This window comes from Dermacentor silvarum, chromosome 3 (assembly GCF_013339745.2).
Source record: "Dermacentor silvarum isolate Dsil-2018 chromosome 3, BIME_Dsil_1.4, whole genome shotgun sequence".
NCBI lineage: Eukaryota > Metazoa > Arthropoda > Arachnida > Ixodida > Ixodidae > Dermacentor > Dermacentor silvarum.
In genome coordinates, this window is record NC_051156.1 from 129,633,593 (window position 1) to 129,651,228 (window position 17,636).

At 47.4% G+C, this 17,636-nt stretch overlaps 1 protein-coding gene across 3 annotated transcripts in view; it reads right to left on the reverse strand.

The window, feature by feature from the left end:
- Positions 1-589: 589 nt before the first annotated feature.
- LOC119445780 (monocarboxylate transporter 12-like) overlaps positions 590-17,636 on the reverse strand; it is a 95,402-nt gene continuing 78,355 nt past the window's right edge. For all 3 annotated transcript variants that reach the window (XM_049663615.1, XM_037710057.2, XM_049663614.1), the window contains 2 exons: positions 8,440-9,261; positions 590-1,267 (listed from right to left, as the gene is read on the reverse strand). In XM_049663615.1, coding sequence (XP_049519572.1) covers positions 1,101-1,267; positions 8,440-9,261 — 989 coding nt within the window. In that variant the 3' untranslated portion in view covers positions 590-1,100. The remainder of the gene's footprint in view (positions 1,268-8,439; positions 9,262-17,636) is intronic.

Genomic DNA, 17,636 nt, shown 5'->3' on the forward strand with positions numbered 1-17,636 from the left:
CGCGTCTCTCTCGTGTTCGAAATGACGGTATTTTGACTGTAAGTGGCATGAAACCTTCTACCTGCTCAGGATTTGGCGTCTAAAGAACGAAAAATTGCATATCTTTGGGTATGGGTGTTTAAATGCTGACGGAGGTCGTAAATTATCCACTGTTGCGCCGCTTCTCCAAGGCGTCCTGAACACGTGCTGCCCCTAGCGGCGGCCCTCACTTCCGGTCACACGAAGTGGCTGCTCTCTCGACCAAGCGCGGGCGCGCCGTCGGAACACCTATCTTCTTACACCGTGGTTGCAACTATAGATCACGGATAGCACGCAGGGACGAAAGGCACAGGGGTCACAGGGGTACCTGACGCCGCTGAGTAGCAGTATTACAGCACATATTAAAATTTCACATTCCACACGCCACCATGAAGTTCCCGCACCAGGTCGCCCTGACGTCATGAGTTTTGTCGCCGTCTGCTCAGGCCTGCCCAATTGTATCATAAAAACTGAACTACATCGTATTCTAAACGAAACAAATACTGGAGTTATGAAGTTTCAAGAACTTTAATTGAAACACAACGGCCGAAATGCGAAAAAAAAAGGTCGTTTGCAACCCGTGACGTCCCACTGACGTACAAGCACTGGAATTTCGGCGCGATATTGAAAGTAGGAACACTAACGGCAATTCTTGCTTCTAATAATCAACGCGTTACCGCAAAATCAACGAAAGTACAGTTCGTCAAGAACACTTCATCACTCTAAACTAGTTCAGTGTTTCTTTTTAATGTTTATTCATGCACTCCAAGTTCTACAGAAACAGAGATGTAAGAACACATAGAATACCTTTTCACAAATACCACAATAGTTCTGATCATGCGTACTAAGTAGAACTTCTTTTCTACCGGCTTACTACGTTGCAATCACACAAGTCCTTAATTGATGTAACACTCTATGCTCTACGAAACATTTTGTCCCCAAAATTTGGAATGAAATATGCTTTTAATATTTCTATCGCATTTGAAAGTAAAAGCATCACAAGCAGTTTCTAGTCTTAGCCATAAAAACACAGCGCTAACGTATACTTTCTAAAATTTATTAGCATATATAGCTATAGTTCTTCACGTTTTTTGCCCAGAGCACGGGTGCGCAATGTCGGGCTGCCACTTGCGAACTCGCTGCCTATCGGTCAAAGATACCAACGCCCACTGAAAGGTGACGAAGAAGCTCAAGCCTCCGAGCACCCAGAACATCTCGTTGTACGAACCAAGGTCATCCCTGAAAAATCCTGAAAAAATTTGAAAAACAAAGATCAGTGGTCCAGCAAAGAGAGTAAGCTATCTTGCAATTGAAGGCAATAATATAGGCCCAGTAAGAAATTCAATAAACTGTGAACAAAAATTGGTAATTTCGCATAAAAGGCAAAGCCCTCAAAGCGAAAGCGCGGTTGAGCGTTGCGCATGCACACCTGACACGGTGTTGTAACGTGGGTCCGACTAACGCATACGAGACATACGCTGGTGCGCCCAAATTTCTGGCACCCTTCAGGGCGTTAACACGCCGCGTAGCACCTTGAATGGAGTCGCATAGGCGTCACTACGCTGCCCGCAAACAGCACCACCAATAAAATTACATCAATTTCAAGTTCGAGCACTGATACTGGTTTTCCATTTCATTATTTCATATTGTGCAAAGATTTAGGATAAAGGTCATGCGCTGTGAATGTTACGTTTTACAATGTCTGTTTGCAGGCTGCCATTTCAATTATTTATTATTTGTTATGAAAGCACACATTACACGGAGAGGGGGAAATAGGCATGGAGCAGGCTGGCAACTGCCACCGAGAGGGGCACTATGCCTGCATACCCTTTAGGCAGGAAGTGAGAGAAAAGCAAGCTGAAGTTGACGGGAATGGAAGTGAAGAATAAAGAACCAGCAAGACGACAGGTACCGTGTAAGCGCTGCGTGACCAATATGGGGCCCAGTGAGGGTCACAATTCATATTATACACTTGCGCTTTCATGAGATACAAAAATGCATCGGCTGGTTGCTAGAACGTGCTAGGCAGCCGCGTGCTTCGAGGGTCGCATTTCAATTTCTGAGCACTGTGAATTCCGATCAATAAGCTTTAAACTCGCTCGAGTTTTCTTCGTTCAGCCTAAAAACAGGCTCGTATAACGCTTCAACACACATGCATTGGAGAACACACTCAGAGAGAGGTAATTCCAATCGTAGCTTGACCACCGTCCTCCCGTAATAATTAAACATAACCAATTGCACGAGTCAATTGAAACAACGTAGGACAGCTTGTCATGACCAAGCCATAAGTTGAGACGGTGAAGAATATTACGACGCAGTCTATTGCATAGTGCTATTCTCTGGCGCTGCCTTAATAGTTGCAGCTGGTTCTGATATTAGACAGTGTTAATTTAGCGTTTGCTACCACATGTAAACGCCATTACGTACGTAAAGAAATAGCGTCGTCCTCACTGCGCATGCTACTAACGTTATTTGGTTGCTGTCGTTCACGTGCGCTACGGTAAAGCACGTTATTTGACCAGTTTACAGTTCGTAATGCTTATGGAGGCTACGAAATGGCGGCACCTATGGCTCCTGCTTCAGCGTGAGTTCGAGTGATGGCTAATTCACAGTGAAAAACGGGCATGTAACGTTTCTGAGCGCTTCTCGTCGCGTTGATGGCCAGTAACCATTGAAATGAGCTTTCGCTTTCTCTAAACTCACCCGAAACGTTAGTTATGAGCGCATAGCGCGTCCAATGTCTGCGATCATTCGGTGATTCCGGCGCCCGTAAGCCTAACGAGACGCGTCCGCATAGCAACAACTGGATGGTGGCTAATGGATGGTCTTGGCTTGGACACGTTTGGCACGGGGCACTATAGGCGGTGCTCGTGCCAAACGTATCCTTACGTTTCTCGCGCCAGACGTCGTGCTAAACATCTTCCTTACCCGTTTGCGTTCCCGTACGGTAAACTAAATGTCTTGAAAGGATGCGCAATGGTGCTTACGTCCCACAAAGGTGCTTACGTTTAACCCTTTGCGGTCCGAAATTTTACCCACTTTCCGGCTGTTCCGGTCCGAAACTATTTTGCGAGTTTTTGGCGCCGCTAACAAAACTCACAGGATATTTATTTTTTCTCTTCCATTCTGCAGGCAACTCCTCTACCGATATGATATTTGAGCAGCGTGTGAACAGCTCGCAGCAAGGATATTTATTTTTTCTCTTGCATTCTGCAGGCAACTCCTCTACCGATATGATATTTGAGCAGCGTGTGAACAGCTCGCAGCAAGGATATTTATTTTTTCTCTTGCATTCTGCAGGCAACTCCTCTACCGATATGATATTTGAGCAGCGTGTGAACAGCTCGCAGCAAGGATATTTATTTTTTCTCTTGCATTCTGCAGGCAACTCCTCTACCGATATGATATTTGAGCAGCGTGTGAACAGCTCGCAGCAAGGATATTTATTTTTTCTCTTGCATTCTGCAGGCAACTCCTCTACCGATATGATATTTGAGCAGCGTGTGAACAGCTCGCAGCAAGGATATTTATTTTTTCTCTTGCATTCTGCAGGCAACTCCTCTACCGATATTTGAACAGCGTGTGAACAGCTCGCAGCAAGGATATTTATTTTTTCTCTTGCATTCTGCAGGCAACTCCTCTACCGATATTTGAACAGCGTGTGAACAGCTCGCAGCAAGGATATTTATTTTTTCTCTTGCATTCTGCAGGCAACTCCTCTACCGATATGATATTGAGCAGCGTGTGAACAGCTCGCAGCAAGGATATTTATTTTTCTCTTGCATTCTGCAGGCAACTCCTCTACCGATATGATATTTGAGCAGCGTGTGAACAGCTCGCAGCAAGGATATTTATTTTTTCTCTTGCATTCTGCAGGCAACTCCTCTACCGATATGATATTTGAGCAGCGTGTGAACAGCTCGCAGCAAGGATATTTATTTTTTCTCTTGCATTCTGCAGGCAACTCCTCTACCGATATGATATTTGAGCAGCGTGTGAACAGCTCGCAGCAAGGATATTTATTTTTTCTCTTGCATTCTGCAGGCAACTCCTCTACCGATATGATATTTGAGCAGCGTGTGAACAGCTCGCAGCAAGGATATTTATTTTTTCTCTTGCATTCTGCAGGCAACTCCTCTACCGATATGATATTTGAGCAGCGTGTGAACAGCTCGCAGCAAGGATATTTATTTTTTCTCTTGCATTCTGCAGGCAACTCCTCTACCGATATGATATTTGAGCAGCGTGTGAACAGCTCGCAGCAAGGATATTTATTTTTCTCTTGCATTCTGCAGGCAACTCCTCTACCGATATGATATTTGAGCAGCGTGTGAACAGCTCGCAGCAAGGATATTTATTTTTTCTCTTGCATTCTGCAGGCAACTCCTCTACCGATATGATATTTGAGCAGCGTGTGAACAGCTCGCAGCAAGGATATTTATTTTTTCTCTTGCATTCTGCAGGCAACTCCTCTACCGATATGATATTTGAGCAGCGTGTGAACAGCTCGCAGCAAGGATATTTATTTTTTCTCTTGCATTCTGCAGGCAACTCCTCTACCGATATGATATTTGAGCAGCGTGTGAACAGCTCGCAGCAAGGATATTTATTTTTTCTCTTGCATTCTGCAGGCAACTCCTCTACCGATATGATATTTGAGCAGCGTGTGAACAGCTCGCAGCAAGGATATTTATTTTTTCTCTTGCATTCTGCAGGCAACTCCTCTACCGATATGATATTTGAGCAGCGTGTGAACAGCTCGCAGCAAGGATATTTATTTTTTCTCTTGCATTCTGCAGGCAACTCCTCTACCGATATGATATTTGAGCAGCGTGTGAACAGCTCGCAGCAAGGATATTTATTTTTTCTCTTGCATTCTGCAGGCAACTCCTCTACCGATATGATATTTGAGCAGCGTGTGAACAGCTCGCAGCAAGGATATTTATTTTTTCTCTTGCATTCTGCAGGCAACTCCTCTACCGATATGATATTTGAGCAGCGTGTGAACAGCTCGCAGCAAGGATATTTATTTTTTCTCTTGCATTCTGCAGGCAACTCCTCTACCGATATGATATTTGAGCAGCGTGTGAACAGCTCGCAGCAAGGATATTTATTTTTTCTCTTGCATTCTGCAGGCAACTCCTCTACCGATATGATATTTGAGCAGCGTGTGAACAGCTCGCAGCAAGGATATTTATTTTTTCTCTTGCATTCTGCAGGCAACTCCTCTACCGATATGATATTTGAGCAGCGTGTGAACAGCTCGCAGCAAGGATATTTATTTTTCTCTTGCATTCTGCAGGCAACTCCTCTACCGATATGATATTTGAGCAGCGTGTGAACAGCTCGCAGCAAGGATATTTATTTTTTCTCTTGCATTCTGCAGGCAACTCCTCTACCGATATGATATTTGAGCAGCGTGTGAACAGCTCGCAGCAAGGATATTTATTTTTTCTCTTGCATTCTGCAGGCAACTCCTCTACCGATATGATATTTGAGCAGCGTGTGAACAGCTCGCAGCAAGGATATTTATTTTTTCTCTTGCATTCTGCAGGCAACTCCTCTACCGATATGATATTTGAGCAGCGTGTGAACAGCTCGCAGCAAGGATATTTATTTTTTCTCTTGCATTCTGCAGGCAACTCCTCTACCGATATGATATTTGAGCAGCGTGTGAACAGCTCGCAGCAAGGATATTTATTTTTTCTCTTGCATTCTGCAGGCAACTCCTCTACCGATATGATATTTGAGCAGCGTGTGAACAGCTCGCAGCAAGGATATTTATTTTTCTCTTGCATTCTGCAGGCAACTCCTCTACCGATATGATATTTGAGCAGCGTGTGAACAGCTCGCAGCAAGGATATTTATTTTTTCTCTTGCATTCTGCAGGCAACTCCTCTACCGATATGATATTTGAGCAGCGTGTGAACAGCTCGCAGCAAGGATATTTATTTTTTCTCTTGCATTCTGCAGGCAACTCCTCTACCGATATGATATTTGAGCAGCGTGTGAACAGCTCGCAGCAAGGATATTTATTTTTTCTCTTGCATTCTGCACGCAACTCCTCTACCGATATGATATTTGAGCAGCGTGTGAACAGCTCGCAGCAAGGATATTTATTTTTTCTCTTGCATTCTGCAGGCAACTCCTCTACCGATATGATATTTGAGCAGCGTGTGAACAGCTCGCAGCAAGGATATTTATTTTTTCTCTTGCATTCTGCAGGCAACTCCTCTACCGATATGATATTTGAGCAGCGTGTGAACAGCTCGCAGCAAGGATATTTATTTTTTCTCTTGCATTCTGCAGGCAACTCCTCTACCGATATGATATTTGAGCAGCGTGTGAACTGCTCGCAGCAAGGATATTTATTTTTTTCTCTTGCATTCTGCAGGCAACTCCTCTACCGATATGATATTTGAGCAGCGTGTGAACAGCTCGCAGCAAGGATATTTATTTTTTCTCTTGCATTCTGCAGGCAACTCCTCTACCGATATGATATTTGAGCAGCGTGTGAACTGCTCGCAGCAAGGATATTTATTTTTTCTCTTGCATTCTGCAGGCAACTCCTCTACCGATATGATATTTGAGCAGCGTGTGAACAGCTCGCAGCAAGGATATTTATTTTTTCTCTTGCATTCTGCAGGCAACTCCTCTACCGATATTTGAGTAGCGTGTGATACCGCTCGCAGCAGTCTGCTGGGTGCAGGCCAGGGTTGTTACTGCAGGATTTGCAGAAAAACACAGTTTCCCTCCTGCCTCCGTTTGTTTTTGGATCGCTACAAGCGGCACAGTCCTTGCTGCTTTGGCCTGAGAGGTTGTAGATGAAATGGCTCCTTCCATCTGGCCTTTCCTCGCATTCCTTCCACGCAGACGGGCCTCGCTTTTTGGCTCTAGCCCTCAGGTCACCCACCAGCTGTTGGAAGAGGTTGCGGCGGTACTGCAGGTGTCGCTGTTCTTTCTCGCCATGATTCTGCAGCTATGTGCGCCTCATAAGCTATTGACAATGGAAACCCCTAGAAGCTTTCACTAAATGCACCACCGTAAAACGCACGCGGTGAAAATGTGGTCATGCTTCTCGGCGAACCGCGCGAACGCGCGATTGCGCGCGCAAGTGAGAACGCTCTCGTATCCAGAACCGTGCTGAACATTGTGCTGCACCCTAGTGCAAAGAGAAGTAAACTTCAACAAACAAAGTTTATTAATCCCTCAAGAGATGGCGCACCGTGTTTATTGCGCGCGAACGTGCTGTTCGGCGCGCAAGTGAGAACGCTCTGGTATCCAGAAGCCGTGCTGAACATTGTGCTGCACCCTAGTGCAAAGAGAAGTAAACTTCAAGAAAGTTTATTTATTTCTCAAGAGATGGCGCACCATGTATACAAAGAATGCGCACGAATCGCAGTGAGAAAAACCGCGAAATTTAACCCCCGAACACCCTTGTCGGGCGGTGTTCGACAGCCGACCGCTGGGGCCGTGTTGCGTTCTCGGGCCCTGCTCGACAACGGAGCGCAAAGGGTTAACGTATGTAACGCGACAAACGCTTTTCTAAAACTGTCTATTGACTAGCGGCCAAGTTCTCAAACGCGCGAGCGCAGACGGGCTGCGGCCGCACTCGGTAGCAGATGAGGCATGCGAAGCTTTGCCCACGGCATTCAATGCGCTTGCGTAAAATGTCGCAGCAGCCGCTACCAGCGCTGTCACCGAGTGGGGCCAAGCGCTCCGGTGTCCCCTTTAAACAGGACCAGTTTGTGTGCATTATTTTTCCGATGACCCTTTTTCCCTGGCTAAAAAATGTTACAATTTTTTCACTCAGTGCGACACGCACCTTCACGTATTGGAACTTTCTCGCATGTCGTCGCCGATTCAATAGCGAAAGAATCTCGTCTAATCAGACTGCGTGCACGACGCTATTAGGTGTCTACATTCTGGGACGTACGCAAGCACCACTGAGTGCGCTGGAATGTACGATGAGTCATTTATAAATGACCGCCGCACTTGACCCATGGCTCATATTTCGAAGACCGACGACTGTGCTCAGCGTTTCCAACATGCCTTTATTGTTGTTTGTTTTGCTGGGCACAGGCTAGTCCAATGAAGAGTTCCTTCTTGAACTATTGTCACCGTTGTCTCATATTGTCACCGTCGCGACAACGTTACAATAGGAGCAACCATGACTAAAATGTATTTTATAAACCACTGCCGCGAGGCACCTTACAAGCTTGTTAGTAAGCATTACAAACTTTTCTCAAGTTTCCTTTCAACTGCTCTTTATTTTCTGCACGCCAGGACAAGCTTTTCTATCGTATTGCCACCAGACGAAACTTACCAACGCTCTCATATTTTTGTCGTTATCAATTCCCTAAATGGGTCCTGTTATGTACTATACGTACAAGCATCAAGAAATGAGAAGATAACGCTCACCTACGAAAGGGGCTTTTCCTAAGAGTGCTGGTCCACATAGGGCGCCCAGGACGCTATATCCTACGGCAAGTTTTTCGATTCCCAAATACTGGGCCATCAGCACGCTCTGCATGGTAATGGCACAGCCCAGGAATAGGGCCAAGCCTAGGCACGCCACTAGCAGGGCCCAGTAGGACTCGCAGAACGGCAGTAAGACACCGCACAAGCCCAGAAGAAAGTAATTCAATGTCATTAACGTCGACCGCTGCAGGAACCCACGGTCCGTCAAAATAGGAAGGACAACCCTTCCCACTAGATCTGTGATAGACGTGTAGGTGATGAAAGACACGGTGTCCTCTAGTGTCAGCCCCTTGTCCATGGCGAAATCCACGATCGTAGAGAAAAAAATGTCATAGTTGTAGCAGAACGCTAACCACGTGACCACGAGAACGTACATCATGGGGCACTTGAGCACTCCGCAAATGTTTCGTAGCACTTCCGCTGTGGCGGACACCTTTGTCTCTTTCATTGGGTCTGTTGGGAATATCGACGGCCTCGGTGTCCTTTGTAAGCTCTTTCCCCTCTTGACTCTATCCCTCCGAAACCAATGTGGTTCCCGGAAGGCTAGACTCAAGGCCACCATGTTCATGAGGACGGCACCAAACATCAGAAGGCTGCCTCGGAAGCCATAGGTGTCCTTAAAATACAGCAGCAGATGAGGGAAAATGAACGCAGAGGCTGTGGAGCCGGCGAACATGATGCCGTTGGCGGTGCCACGGTACCGCTCGAAGTACATGCTTATGAGGACTTGCAGCATGGTTATCACGATGCCGAGGCCCAAACCTGCACGTCCCACATACAAAACAATGTCATGAAACCAATACGATACTGTGGGAATATGTGAAGGACAAATGATTGCTGTCTACACAAAAAAAGCAGTTATTTCACTGTAGGACGTGGGGAAGGCTTTGAATAAAGGCCTTCACGACAGTACATTTCCTAATGTGCCTAAACAGGCCTTGTTCACAAGAATAGGGTTTCTGCAACGTGTTCACATAGATGCAGGATGGCATACTCAGGGCGGTTTATGCTCATCGTTTGCTGCCCCTTTTTGCTACTTCTGTAACCGCCTAGCGCCCGTCCGGTGACATAACAAAACCTTATACGGGTCACGACCGACAATACGGGATACACGTAAATTGTGCGGTAACGACGAAGGCAGTGTAAGAGAGCGTGCAGCCGGAATAATAACAGAGAACGTAAATCTAAGAAAAGGACGGGGGAAACACAGCGTTTTAATGTACACTCATTTACCCGCCTCTATTTACAGGTTGATAACTATGGTTAGCACTCATTCACAGTCGCCCACAGCTGCATTTTTTCTAGCTCACACTCAATGCCCATTTGTACTCGCAAACATTTACTGGTAAACTCTCAATGAGATCCCCGCAGTAACCCAGTGGCTATGGAATTACGCTGATGAGCTCGAGCACGCGGGTTCGATCACGGCCGCTGCGGCTGCACTGCGTTGTGGGCGAAATAGATAAGCAACCCTGTATTTAAGAAAATGAATATTGGTGTATTTCAAAGAACCATATCGTGGTTTTGACACATAATATACCTGAGTATACCTACCGCGCACTAATCCCACTTGCATTTGTGTCCCCTCCACCACACGTTCATGCAAATCCGTCACTCGAACTTGCACTAGTACGTGAGAAATGTGTGTGAGTCATGAATAACTGCACTCATGTGCACAACCTGTAGTAGTAGTCGTAGAAGTAAAACTTTTTTATGATCAGAAACCCGACAGGCTCCTACCCCAGCCCTCAGATGGGGTAGGGGGTTAAAGACGAATATTGTCCAGCAGGGTGGTGCTCCTATTCCAAGGCCCCACTAGCACGGACCATCCGCTCAGCTCGTTGGATCAGTCGTAGCTGATCTTCCAGGGCCGGGCTAGACAGCAGCACCTCCCATTGGTTCCACGTGCCGTTTGTTTCGTATTCTTCTCCGTGTTCTGCACACTCCCACGTGATGTCAGAGTGTTGGTGTTCCTCAACACCACGGGCATATGTCTCTGTATGCTGTGGGGTAGATCAGGTGGAGTATGTGCAAATTTATGTAAGTGTTCATCTGCAATCTTCGGAACGCGGTTGCCTCCGCAGCGCCGAGTTTACCGTGCGGGGGTGGATAGATCTTTCCATTTTCTCTGAAGTATTTCAGAATTGTTGCAAAGCAAGGTTCTAGGAGTGTAGGGTCCTCTATTGCACAGTTAGGGGCGGCACTGTGATTTGTAAAGCCTCGACCCGCCTCGTCCGCATGCAGGTTCCCGATGACGCCCTCGTGCCCCGGTGCCCAGGTCACAGTTTGGATGTATTGAACCGTGGGGTCCCATCCAGTCCCGACAAGTATTCGGAGCGCCTGTGCTCCAACTTTGTCCCTTAGATAGTTTCTACAAGCTTTCGGTGAGTCTGTGATTATCGTTAATGGAGCGTTTCGCGTGCAGCCCGCTTTTATTACGAGCGCAATTGCAACCTCTTCTGCTGCTGTTGTAGAAGCGCGATCTATTGAAGCGCAGGCTGTAATTTTCCCTCTACGGTCTTTGACCACTGCCACCGCCTTCCTTGCCTCTGTCTGATAAGTTGCGGCGTTAGTGAATCTTGCCGTATTCATATATTTTGTCATTTTTTCTATGTATGGTGCCCTAGCCGTTCTTCTCCCAGAATGCAGGTTGGATCCATGTTATTTGGTATGGGGGATACCGTGTACCGTTCTCTAAGTTCGTTGGGTATCTCATTAGTTTCTTGATGTTTTTGTACTAGTGCATCACGCCCTAACTTGCTTAAGACTTCTCTGCCTGTTGGAGTCTGGAGCAGGCGATTTTTGCCATACACCCTGCGCTGTATTCCTATAAATGTCCACACTGTGATCAATGTGCAATGCTTTACCACGTGGTATGGGCTTGCGCAAACACACCACAGCTAACACCCATAACACACCCGACCACACGGCAATGAGAGGCAGCGCTGTCCAGCTCCGACTCGACGGACCAGCTCAACCTGGTCAACCGAGCGAGAAGGGCAGCTAAGGCGCTGGACTCCTGGACTGAGGGGAGCACCCACTGAAGAGCGGGGGAGCTACCTACGCTGGCGTGCTCTTTTTATTAAAGTTGATTCTCTCTCTCTCTCTTGTGTTCGTAGCTGTGCCTCGGCTAATTCTTCGATCGTGTTGTGTAGACCAAGAGCCAGTAGCTTGTCATTTGAAGTATTCTGAGGTAATCTTAGAGCAGTCTTGCAGGCTATTCTTATTATTTGGTTTGCTTTTTCTTTCTGTTTCCTCTTCATATTATGATAGGGGAGTGAGTATGTGATGCGACTGACGACGAGACTTCTCACCAGTCGGAGGGTATCTTGTTCTCGCATCCCCGTACGATTAGTTTGTTATACGGGCGATCATGCGTGAGATCTGTTGCACTGCTGATTTGAGGGTATTTAGTGTATGCAGGCATCTCTGATTAGCTTGCAGCCACATACCAAGTATTCTTATAGTATCCTTCTCTTAAATGATTTTTCTTTCTAGCTTGACTTGCAGCTTTAGACTCGGGTCCGTCCTTAGTGATTTTCTCTTTGTTAAGCGGATAAGTTCCGACTTTTCCGCTGATCATTGGAGTCCCCGTAGTCTCGTGTACCCTTCTATGGTGCTAGCTGCCTGTTGTAGTCTATCTTCTTGCTCCGCTAGGCTACCTGTAGTTGTCCATACGGTTATGTCGTCGGCATATATCATATGTTGTAGACCGGCGATTTCTTTGAGTTGCTGTGCAAGGCCTAAAACATGGCAACGTTAAAAAGTGTGGGTGAAATTACCGCCCCTTGTGGTGTTCCTTTGTTTGGTGGCCGAATGGTGTCGGATTCATAATCCCCCATCTTGATTATTGCAGTTCTGTGATTAAGTAAACTCTGGACATATTGAAATATCCTCTGTCCACAGTTAGTTTCCTCCAGCCCTTCAAGTAATCCTTTGTGACTGATGTTATCGAAGGCTACTTTTATGTCAACAGCCATAATGACATTTTCCCCCACCTTTGAGACGTTCGTTAGTGCTTATTCTTTTAAGAGTAGCAGGATATCTTGCGCTGAAAGGTGTGTGCGAAAGCCAAACATTGTGTTGGGCATCAGTCCGTTGTACTCAAGAAGATTTAGGAGCCTGGCGTTGACGACTCTTTCAAAGCTTTTTCCTAAGCAGGACGTAAGCGAGATCGGTCTCAGGTTCTCGATGCTCATCTTTTTTCCTGGTTTAGGCACCATGACCACAATCGCGTGTTTCCATTGGCGTGGCACAGTTCCTCCAAGCCAATATTTGTTAATGTATTTTGTGAGAGCTACAATGGCTTCGTCATTTAGGTTTCTGATCATAACGTTAGTGATTCGATCTGCACCCGCAGCCGTGTTCTTTTTTGTACTAAAGATTGCTGCTCTGACTTCTGCCTCCGTGAACGGCTTGTATAACTCAGGTTGCGGTGATCCTTTATACCTTCCGTGGTATGGAGGTATCTTCCCGTCTTCCCCAAAGCATTTTTTATGGATGGCTTGAATTAGATCTTCTTTTGTGCTAAGGTATGAGTGTATTAATCTTTCGATGGCTTTACTATTTTCACTTTTCGTCTTTGTTGGGTCAACCATGGCTTTAGGTATGTTCCATGTTTTGGCCGTACCCAGCGTTCCGTTGAGTGAATCACAGAATCTGGCCCAATTGGTTGAGGCTACTTGATTGGCGTATTCTTCTGCACGCTGGGTGATATCTCTGATTTTTGCCTTTAATTTGCTGTTACGCTTCTGCCTTTTCCATCTTTTTGTAAGGCTTCTCCTTGCTTCCCAGAGATGTAATAGGTGGGAGTCGACCTTAGGCGCCTGGTTTGTTCTTGTTATTCCCCTTGTATACCTTTCTTTCGACGTCTTATTTCGTCGCACCATTCATTTAAGTTTGCTATTTCTGTGGTGGTCATCTGTTTTTGCAGTGATTTTCTAAACGCATGCCAGTCCGCTATTTTGGCTGCGCCAATCTTTTTACGTATTTGGTTTGTGTGTATCGTGGTGCATATAATATAGTGGTCACTGCCTAGATATTTTAGGGTGTTGCACCCCTCCACAGCATGACAATTTTTGCACATGGTTAGAACCGGACTTGTGTGATTGGATTTAATGTTTCCTATTCTTGTTGGGATTGTTGGATCTGTTAGGAGTGCCATGCCTGTCTCTTCTATTTGTTTTGAAATGTTCTTCCCTTTGTTATCCTGCGTTAGGTATCCCCAACTTGGATCTTTTGCATTAAAATCGCCCACAACTATTAGACAGTTGTGTTTCGCTAGTTTTACTGCGTCTCCAAAGAGCTGCTCGAAGGTTATCTTTCTCTGTTTAGGCGGACTATAAATGTTTAATATGAAGTCACTGTTCTTTTTCTTGCCTTTACATAAGATTTCTATAATGGTATGTGGTATTTCGATTCCTTCTATTGGTTTATGCTGCATTGCCGTTATGGATTTGTGGACTAATGTCGCTACTTTCCATTTACTGTTTGTATTGACGTCTTAACCGTGAGTATCGTAACCCTGAACGCTTGGCTTGACTCCAACCTCTTGGAGGGCCTATTACAGCTGGTGGCCTCTGTTGTTTGGCCACCAGCTGTAATAGCTGTCCCTTCTTCTGTCGAAATCCACGGCAGTTCCACTGCCATATCTCGCACTCTGCGGTAGTTTTTGCTGGTCGGTTAGGCATTTTCGGTGGATTCTTGTGCCATGCTTATTAGGCCTTGCCTGTTGTATGCTTTTTCGGCTCTTTCCCTTATGTAGCTACCAGTGGTATGCTTTCTCAATCCTTTTGTGAATTGTATTTGTTGCGCTTGGATTTTCTTTTCCCTAGCTTCTACTTTTCTGTCTACCAGCGCCATGACTTGTTCGATGACGCAGGGAATTATTTCTTTTATGGCTTCTTTCAGAAACGATATCACGACTGTACAGTCTTCGCTCGTTCTTGATGCGTTGTGTTGTTGTTGCTACTGCCCTACCAGGGAGGTTCGATTGGATTTCTCTTGCGGTTGTTGTTTTTGTTGCTGCTGCTTTTGTTGGCTTCTAAGTTGCCTATTTTCTCTTTTTAGATCTCCCATTCTTACGCGCATAAACTCTAATTCTTTCTCTAGTCGCGAGAGTTGTGTGTGAGTAGTTGTTTGCGTATCGTGTGGAGGAGGTTGGGAGGCTGCTGCTGCCCAGCTTACCCTGTTTTTCTGCTGCTGCTGCTTCTGCTGCTGCGACGTCTTCTTGCTCTTCTTATTCTTGCCCTTCATGTCATGTTGTTGCCTTTGTTGGGCTGCCACATGGTCCTTGCCTCGGTTGCCCTCTCTAGAGCTGGAGCGGTCACGAGAGTTGGATCTGGATCTCGAGCTGCAGTTGGATCTGGATCGGGACCTAGAGCGTGATCCCGCGTCGGTCCCCTCCGATAGGTCCAAGTCCGTTCGATCCGAGCTAAACCAGCGGCGTTTAAGGATTCCTTTGGATTGCTGACCGTTTTGATATTTCGGTGGCTGTTGCGGTGGTTTGCCCCGTTGGGGTACCCGTTTATGTCTCTTGGTGCATTCCGTTGCCGCGGTGAGATGAGCCCCTCCGCACAGGGCACACTCGGGAACACACTCGTGGTCTTTTGTTGGGTCTTTAAGTCTGCAGTCACTGCACACGTTCACCGTAGTTGTCGGACAGACGTCTGTCCTGTGTCCCTGGCTTTTACACAGTTTGCAGTATTGTCTCGTGGGTTGGTAAGGTACACAAGGCATCTCACCACCATGGTAATACACGAAACGCGGCACAATGGACCCCTCAAAGGTTATCAATGCCGTCTCAGATTTTCGTAGCATGCGCGCCTGGACGATTGTGACGCCCTGGGTGCGCACTCTTAGGTTTAGAAGTTCCTCTTCCGGCGTTTCACGTTCTATTCCGTGTACAACTCCCTTGAGGTACCCTTCGGGTGTAGAAATGTAGGTATTCACAAGATGTCTGGTGCTGTTCAGTTCCAGTGCTGTTATTTTCAGTATCTTCTCTGCAACTTGCTCGTGCGCAGTACTTGCGATGAACAACCTGACCGGTGGGTATTTGACACAGCTTCTGGCAACGTGAATGCATTCAAAATATCGGCAATCATGCTCGTGTTGTTCCTGGTGCGGCCGCGACGCAGGCTGTGTCAACCGCTTCCGCTTAGAAAAATTACTTATATAAGGATCTTTATCGGACGGCACTTGAAGCAGCGCAAGGACGACAGTCCAAAAGCGCAGCACGGACTCTCAGCACAAGCGGCGCTCGAGAACCGAAGAAAACGACCCACTAGAAGGTACTGGAGAAGGAGACCCACTTCAAGGCGCTGGAGCGGACGACGCACTTCAGAGTTCCAACGCTTCGCTACAATTACCCCGGGCGTGAAAAGGGGGCCGCCTGGCGACTTAACAGGTTGTCACCATGAGTGGGTCATGGTATATCTATCTTGAGGCGCTCCAGCATTGACGATGTCGCGCCCTCGACAGCGCATGTCCGAAGATGGTTCAAAGTGTTCGATGAGGTAATTTACTAGGGACGTGCTTTCGACGACACGGTAGGGGCCTTCGTATTTGGGACAGTATTTAGGAAGAGAGTCCAGTGGCAGTAGTAAGGACTGAGAGCCAGACGAGCGCCCCAGGGAGAAACGTGGGCGCAGAAGTGGTGGTGTCACCGCGAATGCTCTTCGGCCGCTCTTGTTCATTTGTAGTAAAGGTCCGGGCAAGGTCGCGTCACTGTTCAGCATGTCTGGCTGTGGCAGTATATAGGCGTATACTCGACGTGTCTGGCTTGTGTGGAAGGATCGTGTCGATCGTGTGCGGCGGGTGGCGGCCGTACAATAAGAAGAACGGTGAGAAGCCAGTAGTACTCTGAGGGGCGGTATTGTAGGCGTAGGTGACAAAGGGCAGAATGGCATCCCAATTTGTGTGGTCGGCGGCGATGTACATTGGGAGCAAGTCGCCGATCGTGCGATTAAATCGCTCTGTGAAACCGTTTGTCTGTGGGTGGTAAGCAGTAGTTTTGCGGTGAACGACTTGACACTCTTTGAGAATGGCTTTGACGACTTCCGACAAGAAGACACGGCCTCGATCGCTGAGTAGCTCCTGGTGTGGACCGTGACGCAGTATGAATCGGTGGAGCAGGAAGGAGGCAACATCTCGTGCTGTAGCCGCTGGAAGGGCGGCAGTTTCAGCGTATCGCGTGAGATGGTCAACAGCGACGATGGCCCAGCGGTTACCAGCCGACGTCAGAGCAAGAGGTCCGTATAAATCGATGCCAACGCGCCCAAACGGCCGGTTAGGACAACGTAAAGGTAGTAGACCTGTGGTTGAGAGGTTCGGCGACGATTTCCGGCGCTGACAATCGAGGCAGGAGCGAACAAATTTCTGCACGTCTCGGTACATTCCCCACCAAAAGTACCGTTGTCGAACTCGGTGCTAAGTTTTGTATACCCCAGAGTGTGCACACTGCGGATCAGAGTGGGACGATTCGCATATTTTAGAACGGAGACTGCGGGGTACTACCAGTAACACCTGGCGGCCGTCGGCGCTGTAATTGCGTCGGTGAAGTAGCTCGTCGCGAATGGCGAAATGGTGGGCTTGACGACGCAATGCGCGAGTGGGTAGGTGTTGCCGACGGATCAGTGAGCAAGTCTATCAGCGAGACAATCCATTGGTCCTTGCGCTGTTCTGTAGCGATGGTGTGAATCGTCGATGGAAGAAACGGCCAGCTGAGTTCCTGAGCAGCGGGCGTTGTCGTCGGGTAAGGGGGAGCGCGAGAGGGCGTCGGCGTCGGCATGTTGGCGTCCGTTGCGGTAGAGCACGCGGATGTCGTAGTCCTGCAGACGAAGTGCCCAACGGGCGAGACGGCCTGAGGGATCCTTCAACGACGACAGCCAGCATAGTGCATGGTGGTCAGTAACGACATCGAACGGGCGACCATACAAATAAGGGCGAAACTTCGTAAGGGCCCAGATGATCGCCAGGCATTCTTTTTTGGAGACGGTGTAGTTGGCCTCGGCTTTTGTAAGCATGTGACTTGCATACGCCACGACATATTCAGGGAAGCCTGGCTTGCGCTGCGCAAGGACAGCGCCAAGGACAACACCGCTGGCGTCCGTGTGTACCTCTGTAGGGGCCGTAGGGTC